At 41.6% G+C, this 9,255-nt stretch overlaps 1 protein-coding gene across 3 annotated transcripts; it reads right to left on the reverse strand.

Annotated features, from left to right (window-relative positions):
- Window positions 1–1,495: 1,495 nt before the first annotated feature.
- Window positions 1,496–9,111, reverse strand: LOC139545675 (alpha-1-antitrypsin-like). Of its 3 annotated transcripts, none has more exons than XM_071353679.1 (5): window positions 9,014–9,111; window positions 2,997–3,737; window positions 2,441–2,708; window positions 2,170–2,317; window positions 1,496–1,923 (listed from the first exon to the last, which is right to left on the reverse strand). In XM_071353679.1, exons 2-5 carry the CDS (start codon window positions 3,727–3,729, stop codon window positions 1,726–1,728), a joined length of 1,347 nt encoding a protein of 448 aa, XP_071209780.1. In that variant the 5' UTR covers window positions 3,730–3,737; window positions 9,014–9,111; the 3' UTR covers window positions 1,496–1,725. The 3 variants fall into 3 exon arrangements, with proteins under 3 accessions (XP_071209780.1, XP_071209779.1, XP_071209781.1); XM_071353678.1 differs by lacking the exon at window positions 9,014–9,111 and adding an exon at window positions 4,436–4,555; XM_071353680.1 differs by lacking the exon at window positions 9,014–9,111 and adding an exon at window positions 4,315–4,438.
- Window positions 9,112–9,255: the final 144 nt, after the last annotated feature.

Below are 9,255 nucleotides of genomic sequence, written 5' to 3' on the forward strand. Positions count from 1 at the left end.
CTGGACTCACGCTAAACTTCTTAAAAAGAAAACTGCAATACTGCCATCTGTCGGACGATAACAAGAGTGCAACCTATAATCACTGTACACTTTGTAATTCTCCTCCTCCTCGAGTCAAATAACTCATACGTGACCAAGCAGATGATTATAAAAATCCATATAAAACGGTGTAGGTGTACACGTCCATGTAATATAGCCTATGCAATATGATTATTAGGCAATAGCAGTCTGTTTGTGTACAAAAGGCTGTGAAGTATTTGTAGTTAATCATATCAGTAATGCTAGTTCATATCAGAGCCCTAGCTCTGCCCACTGGTGAAGTGGAGCAGAGCATGCTGGGTGATCTTCAGTTCAGAGAAGAAGATCAGCTCAGAGTAGTCAAGTGAGAGAAAGTTCCACCCATCCTTGTGTTTTCACCAGTTAGCTTTCGTTGTGTTAGCCAAGGCCAGTGGGTGTCCTTGTTGATATAACAAACACACACACTTTGGTTGAAGCAAGTTGCCAGACCACTAAGTGCCTTAGCCCATCCATACTACATACGCTGCTGTTCCGTGCCTGTGTATATTCAGAGTTATTAAACCACCTCAACTGGAATCCTACCTGTCTGTCATCTGTGCCCTTACCAGCAAACGGGAGCGAACACATGAAGTAAAACCTAAAGAATATACAGTCCACCAAGTCCTCACTAACAGTTTGTGTGCAAGGCTGAAAGAGGTAGCTCCTTATTAAATTAATTCTTAATTTCCAAGCTGTTGGCTGTAGGCTACGTCCCTTTTCATCACACTGACACAGTACTTGTGAGATTCAAACCCTTGCCACAATCTGTGACAATTACATGGACTAGGCACTTTAGAGAGCAATTTGAACAGTCAGTCAAATACACGTGAAAGTTGCCTGGATGATCAGAATGTGCTGTTGGACTCAGGTATGTTCAGGAGGCTTCCATGAACAAGTGTTGGAACACGTCCAACTATGTCAACGATTTAAATTTGCTGATGCAGAACTTGTTCCAGGATATAATCACTGCCACCTGTTGAGGTTAGCATAGGGCTAACATTTGCCATTTTAATCTGATGGGACCAGCTTCAATTTAGCGTTCTGTTACGTGCAAGTAAATTAACGATTTGAATTGGCTGATACACATTTTGAGCCGGAGAAACAGTTTAAATGTAAATGGTTGCTTATGTTCGCAAGTATGGCCCCACAGTACTCACACAATGTCTTCAAAACAATACAACAGTGAATAATCAGTGAGTCCTCAGTACCTCCAGTCAGGTGTCATTCACTATCAACAGATATGAGAATAATCCAGAACATTCAGCATCAAGTGTAGTGACCATCAACTGCACCTTGAGTGTCACAAATAGAGCAATTATGTGTATTACAGAAACTCCAAATATGCTAAACATTGTGTTGATCACTTAACTAAATATGAACTTTGGTCATCTTTAAATTTCCCCATTACAGTAAAGATAAAAAGATAAGACAGGCAGCAAATGGTGATATGCATTTAGTAGTTGTAAAAATATCCACCAAAGTGAATACAGAGGATTTACACGCTTGTTAGTTTTAGCTTCCCAGGCTAGATTGAGCCAGAGAAGTTTGGATGGGTTTTGTAACAGCAGCACAGGCAAAGCATGCGCTTACGCTTCAATTTGCGATTATAGAACACAGCTTTTATAGAGCACATGTTTTCTACAACACTGGTTTTACATAGCACTGGTTTTATTTGTTGGCTGGGTTGATGATCTTGCCCATGAAGAGAATACTCCTGGTCTCCTGGTCCATGACAATGACCATGAACGGACGGTCGAACTTCAACACAGGGGTGCGTCGGAAGGAGAGGGGCGTGATGACCACACCTGTAGCAGCTGCTGCAGTCGCTCCGGCCTCATCCACATCCAAGGAGGCCTGGTGCGCCACCTGAAAACAACCACACAATGCAGTCCGATGTACAGTAGATAGGCCTAGGTCACATGGTTCACATACAATATGTTCTAGGGCAGTGATTCTCTTGGGACCCCTGGGGAGCCACAGAGAGCTTTCAGAGGCTCCCTGAAAATGCGAATTAATTGAAAATAACGACAATATTGAGGCCAAAATGTATCATATTTCATGGAAGAATTGATTGACAGGCGTTAAAACATTGAGAGTGAAAATGTTCCATACCTCTGAAACAGCCACCTTCAGATCCTCTGATATTCCACTGAAGTCAGCTCCATTACTGAATATGTCCGGCATTCCCATTCCACTCAGGACGTCCTTGAGGGAGTATGTTGTGGTGATAGACATCTTGGGAACATGCACCTGGTATTCCCTAAAGACAAAATTGGACAGGAAGACGATTTTACTTGCAATGCTTGTGATATGTGGTTGTTTCACCCACCCAACGTTCATTAGTTCTATGAGAGTGATGCGTCCTGATTGAGACAGGTCATACCTGGCCTTCATCCACCTGTGCCACTTGGTGATGTGGTTCTGACCTATGGCCTCCTCCAGACTAGCGAGTCCCTTCTCTGGTAGCGCCAGCATCATTGACACTGACTCGTTGTAGTGGAGCTGCAGGATACTGGTGGAGATCTCCTGGTCGTAGTAGACAGAGAACCTCTTCTTCACGCTCATCATCTGGACCGTAACAGTGGTGTTGTCATCCACATGGAATGTGTCCTCCTTTGTGTCTTTAGAGTCAAATGGAATCTCCCATTTTCCTTGAGAATTAGAAAATCGTAAAATATTATGATGATGATTAAAGGTTACCAGAATAAATCTGAGGCAAAAAAAATCTAATCTGAGGGAGACCTGGCAAGATTCAGCAGGAAATACAGCCAAAAAGTACAGTGGCATCATTAATACCAACACCCAGAGACAAAAATACACATTGACAGAGTTAGAAGGAATTACATATGTCCACAAGGTCTGCATCAATCAAATATGTGAACTCTATTACATTTTTTGCTTATTGTTTTTTTATCTTAAAGTTTGCAAAATCCTCTTACCTTTGAAGTATATGTAGCTGAGGAGATACATGACAGTGGTTGGGTCCAGATCTTTGACTAACTTGTCTATCTTGCCTCGAGTCTTTTCCCCCACGTATTTATTGATCGTGTCGATGGCCTCGGCCGTGTTGGTGAAGTCGACAGTGAAACCCTCGGAGAGGTAGAAGCGCTTCATGTCCTTGAGGAACTCAGGGTGTGGTTTGAAGGTGTTGTGCAGGAAAAGTGCACTTCCTATGGACAGGTCCACTCCGTTCTTCTGGTTGAGCTGTGTGAGTATGGTCTGGAAGGCCTGGTCCACCTGTTCTTGTGTCAGTAGGCTGCTGTTGAAGCCCAGACCAGTGAAGAGCTGCTGGTGGGTCTGACCCCTGGCCCCCACGGACAGAGCAGCCAGGGCCAGGGACACACTCAGTGGGGAGAAGAACACATTTTTGCCCTGGTTGTCAGGCTGAACCACCAGCTGCTTGTACAGGCTGAAGGCAAACCCCCCGTTACCTTGTATCACTGGTTTGGTGCCATTGTCACCGGGCTCAGGATGATGATGCCCGTGGTTGTGGTCTCGCCTGCGTTCATGGTCTCGACTGTGCCCGTGGTCATGGTCGTTATCGTGCCCGTGATCATGGTCCTGGTCAAGCCCTTGACCCTGGTGGCGGTCACCTCCGTGACCTTTATGACCTTTGACCTCTCCTGGGCAGAGCACTGCCATGACGATCCACAAACACAAGGCTGTCCTCATCTTGGTAACTATCACAAAGTTCAAAAACGTAGCATTACACAATCAATTTTATTTCGATTACACAATAGTCAGAGGTTAAAGGTAGATTCAGCGATATGACAGAGGCACTAAAAAAGTAAGAAAGGTGTAATAACCAGTGGGTGGTAAATTACTGTTTAGAAATACATGATAGTTCAATTACCAGAGAAAAATTATACTTCCAAACAGATCACATCAAAATATTTCTTGGAGCATAAGCTTAACATAGACACCACACATTATTAACAGTCACACTATTACATCACTCTGTACCCGAGGTGGACTAGTAAACATGGCAGGGTCTAGAACGTTCCAGTGGAGACAAAGTCTTCATTGAATCAAAGAACATTGTACATCTCAAACCTGCCATTGAACTAAACTGTGTTTTTATCTTCCCACATCAGTATTCAAATTCTGTTATGTTTTTATTCTGTGGTCTCCAGCACTGGTCCAACAGAGACTAGCTTTTCAAACTCTTATCATTTAATGTTTCCTGGAAAATATTTGTCTCGTTTTTATTCATTTTGGAAATAAGACATTTTTAATCCTAGTCAAGGTAAATAATACCTTTAGTTTATCAATTAGTGGGCCTCACACCAGACAAATCCAGAGAACCATTACAGTGCTATAGAGCCAGTGACCAGTAAAAGTCTTGCAGTCTAGAGATAGATAGCAGTACAGTACTCACCCCTATAGACAGCAGCTATGGGCTCTTTGTACCAAAATCTGTGTATATACTGAGGATCGGGTGGTGTCCTTCATTTGGGATTGTCAGTGGTTGAACTTTGACATGTTTGTTTGGTACTGGCATGCCCCCATATTTGAACAGTGCAATGATTGCCTGCATAGGAGTGCTGACCACAACATTGTTCATTTAGAATTGGCACAGGACACAAAAACTTTTAAAACATTTATATTGTAAACAAAGGACATTGGAGATCATCAATAATTAGTTGGATGATAACACAGCAAATGATAGCTATTGTGCAATATTGCTCTGTTGTAGGCTCTGTGTTGTTCTGTTTCATTTAGTTATTTCATAGGACTGTGCAATTCATGTCTGTTGTGGATTTTCTGTTGTGCATGGTTATATACAGTATACAGTGAGGGAAAAAAGTATTTGATCCCCTGCTGATTTTGTACGTTTACCCACTGACAAAGAATTGATCAGTCTATACTTTTAATGGTAGGTTTATTTGAACAGTGAGAGACAGAATAACCACAAAAATATCCAGAAAAACGCATGTCAAAAATGTTATAAATTGATTTGCATTTTAATGAGGGAAATAAGTATTTGACCCCCTCTCAATCAGAAAGATTTCTGGCTCCCAGGTGTCTTTCATACAGGTAACGAGCTGAGATTAGGAGCACACTGTTAAAGGGAGTGCTCCTAATCTCAGTTTGTTACCTGTATAAAAGACACCTGTCCACAGAAGCAATCAATCAATCAGATTCTAAACTCTCCACCATGGCCAAGACCAAAGAGCTCTCCAAGGATGTCAGGGACAAGATTGTAGATCTACACAAGGCTGGAATGGGCTACAAGACCATTGCCAAGCAGCTTGGTGAGAAGGTGACAACAGTTGGTGCGATTATTCGCAAATGGAAGAAACACAAAATAACTGTCAAACTCCCTCGGCCTGGGACTCCATGCAAGATCTCACCTCGTGGAGTTGCAATGATCATGAGAACGGTGAGGAATCAGCCCAGAACTACACAGGAGGATCTTGTCAATGATCTCAAGGCAGCTGGGACCATAGTCACCAAGAAAACAATTGGTAACACACTACGCCGTGAAGGACTGAAATCCTGCAGCGTCCGCAAGGTCCCCCTGCTCAAGAAAGCACATATACATGCCCGTCTGAAGTTTGCCAATGAACATCTGAATGATTCAGAGGACAACTGGGTGAACGTGTTGTGGTCAGATGAGACCAAAATGGAGTTCTTTGGCATCAACTCAACTTGCCGTGTTTGGAGGAGGAGGAATGCTGCCTATGACCCCAAGAAACCATCCTCACCGTCAAACATGGAGGTGGAAACACTATGCTTTGGGGGTGTTTTTCTGCTAAGGGGACAGGACAACTTCACCGCATCAAAGGGACGATGGACAGGGCCATGTACCGTCAAATCTTGGGTGAAAACCTCCTTCCCTCAGCCAGGGTATTGAAAATGTGTCGTGGATGGGTATTCCAGCACGACAATGACCCAAAACACACGGCCAAGGCAACAAAGGAGTGGCTCAAGAAAAAGCACATTAAGGTCCTGGAGTGGCCTAGCCAGTCTCCAGACCTTAATCCCATAGAAAATCTGTGGAGGGAGCTGAAGGTTCGAGTTGCCAAATGTCAGCCTTGAAACGTTAATGACTTGAAGAAGATCTGCAAAGAGGAGTGGGACAAAATCCCTCCTGAGATGTGTGCAAACCTGGTGGCCAACTACAAGAAACATCTGACCTCTGTGATTGCCAACAAGGGTTTTGCCACCACGTACTAAGTCATGTTTTGCAGAGGGGGTCAAATACTTATTTCCCTCATTAAAATGCAAATCAATTTATAACATTTTTGACATGCGTTTTTCTGGATATTTTTGTTGATATTCTGTCTCTCACTGTTCAAATAAACCTACCATTAAAATTACAGACTGATCATTTCTTTGTCAGTGGGCAAACGTACAAAATCAGCAGGGGATCAAATACTTTTTTCCCTCACTGTATGTACCACCGTTCAAAAGTTTGGGGTCACTTAGAAATGTCCTTGTTTTTGAAAGAAAAACAAATTCCAGCTAAAATAGTAATTTACAACATTAACAATGTCTACACTGTATTTCTGATCAATTTGATGGTATTTTAAATGGACAAAGAATTTGCTTTTCTTTCAAAAACAAGGACATTTCCAAGTGACCCCAAACTTTTGAACGGTCTTGTATATACACAGTACCTGTCAAAAGTTTGGACACACCTACTCATTCCATGGTTTTCTTTATTTTGACTATTTTCTACATTGTAGAATAATAGTGAAGACATCAAAACTATGAAATAACACATATGGAATAATGTAGTAACCAAAAAAGTGTTAAACAAATCAAAATATAGTTTATACTTTAGATTCTTCAAAGTAGCCACCCTTTGCCTTAATGACTGTATGTAAAATTGAAGTCGGAAGTTTACATACACTCAGGTTGGATTCAATTAAATATCGTTTTTCAACCACTCAACACATTTCTTGTTAACAAACTATGGTTTTGGCAAGTCGGTTAGGACATCTACTTTGTGCATGACACAAGTAATCTTTCCAACAATTGTTTACAGACAGATTATTTCACTGTATCACAATTCCAGTGGGTCAGAAATTTACATACACTAAGTTGACAAACACTAAGTTGTGTGCCTTTAAACAGCTTGGAAAATTCCAGAAAATGATGTCATGGCTTTAGAAGCTTCTGATAGGCTAATTGACGTCATTTCAGTCAATTGGAAGTGTACCTGTGGATGTATTTCAAGGACTACCTTAAAACTCAGTGCCTCTTTGCTTGACATCATGGGAAAATCAAAATAAATCAGCCAAGACCTCAGAAAACAAATTGTAGACCTCCACAAGTCTGGTTTCCAAACGCCTGAAGCAATTTCCAAACGCCTGAAGGTACCACGTTCATCTGTACAAACAATAGTACGCAAGTATAAACACCATGGGACCATGCAGCCATCATACCGCTCAGGAAGGAGACATGTTCTATCTCCTAGAGATGAAGGTACTTTGGTGCGAAAAGTGCAAATCAATCCCAGAACAACAGCAAAGGACCTTGTGGAGATGCTGGAGGAAACGGGTATAAAAGTATCTATATCCACAGTAAAACGAGTTCTATATCGACATAATCTGAAAGGCCGCTCAGCAAGGAAGAAGCCACTGCTCCAAAACCACCATAAGAAAGCCAGACTACAGTTTGAAACTGCACATGGGACAAAGATCGTACTTTTTGGAGAAATGTCCTCTGGTCTGATGAAACAAAAATATAACTGTTTGGCCATAATGACCATCGTTATGTTTGGAGGAAAAAGGGGGAGGCTTGCAAGCCAAAGAACACCAATTTAACCGTGAAGCACGGGGGTGGCAGCATCATGTTGTGGGGGTGCTTTGCTGCAGGAGGGACTGCTGCACTTCACAAAAGAGATGGCATCATGAGGCAGGAAAATTATGTGGATATATTGAAGCAACAACTCAAGACATCAGTCAGGAAGTTAAAGTTTGGTCGCAAATGGGTCTTCCAAATGGACAATGACCCCAAGCATACTTCCAAAGTTGTGGCAAAATGGCTTAAGGACAACAAAGTCAAGGTTTTGGAGTGGCCATCACAAAGCCCTGACCTCAATCCTATAGAAAATTTGAGGGCAGAACTGAAAAAGCGTGTGCGAGTAAGGAGGCCTACAAACCTGACTCCGTTACACCAGCTCTGTCAGGAGGAATGGGCCAAAATTCACCACACTTATTTGGGGAAACTTGTGGAAGGCTACCCGAAACATTTGACCCAAGTTAAACAATTTAAAGGCAATGCTACCAAATACTAATTGAGTGTATGTAAACATCTGACCCACTGGGAATGTGATGAAAGAAAGAAAAGCTGAAATAAATCACACTCGCTACTATTATTCTGACATTTCACATTCTTAAAGCAAAGTGGTGATCCTAACTGACCTAAGAGAGGGAATTTTTACTAGGATTAAATGTCAGGAATTGTGAAAAACTGAGTTTAAATGTATTTGCCTAAGGTGTATGCAAACTTCCGACTTCAACTGTATGTATATACGGTGGTCCTCTGTGGCTCAATTGGTAGAGCATGGCGCTTGCAACGCCAAGATAATGGGTTTGATTCCTGGGACCACCCATACAAAAAACATCTATGCATGACTGTAAGTTGCTTGTGTTAAAGCGTTTGCCAAATGGCATATTATTATTTATACCCATGTCTGGTACATTATACTGTTTAACAATGCAATAGTGAGCTACTACTTCATTGGCATGCTAAGAGCCAAACCACACTTCAGTAACCTTCTAATCAATGCATTTCCTGCCATGGCACTACTCAGGAACATATTTCAGTGTCCATTATATTTTTTTAACACTGCAGTATAACAGAGAAATATACAGTATATATTTTTTTTTTAACCTTTATTTGACTAGGCAAGTCATTTAAGAACAAATTCTAATTCTCAATAAAGGCCTAGGAACAGTGGGTTAACTGCCTTGATCAGTGGCAGAACTAAATATTTTTTTACCTTGTCCGCTCGGGAATTCGATCTTGCAACCTCTCGGTTACTAGTCCAACGCTCTAACCAATAGGCTACCTGCCGCCCATATTAACTTTAGTCAAGAGTCTGCACTGCTTATAGACTTTGCACTCCTTAACTATGTACATAACCATTATAGATTGAACAAAACAAATGTACTGTAGATTGCAAAAATACTTTCTAAGTTAAAAAACTATGTAAACAAGATTTACCTCACTGGAGTAAAAGTA

This window comes from Salvelinus alpinus, chromosome 19 (genome assembly GCF_045679555.1).
Source record: "Salvelinus alpinus chromosome 19, SLU_Salpinus.1, whole genome shotgun sequence".
Lineage (NCBI taxonomy): Eukaryota > Metazoa > Chordata > Actinopteri > Salmoniformes > Salmonidae > Salvelinus > Salvelinus alpinus.

Excerpts from the sequence above, each read along its gene's own strand:
- LOC139545675 (XM_071353679.1), bottom strand. The coding sequence starts at position 3,729 with ATGAGGACAGCCTTGTGTTTGTGGATCGTCATGGCAGTGCTCTGCCCA. Across the intron at positions 2,709-2,996 it reads CAGCTACATATACTTCAAAG|GAAAATGGGAGATTCCATTT; the intron begins GTAAGAGGATTT and ends CTAATTCTCAAG. Across the intron at positions 2,318-2,440 it reads CACAGGTGGATGAAGGCCAG|GGAATACCAGGTGCATGTTC; the intron begins GTATGACCTGTC and ends TTTTGTCTTTAG.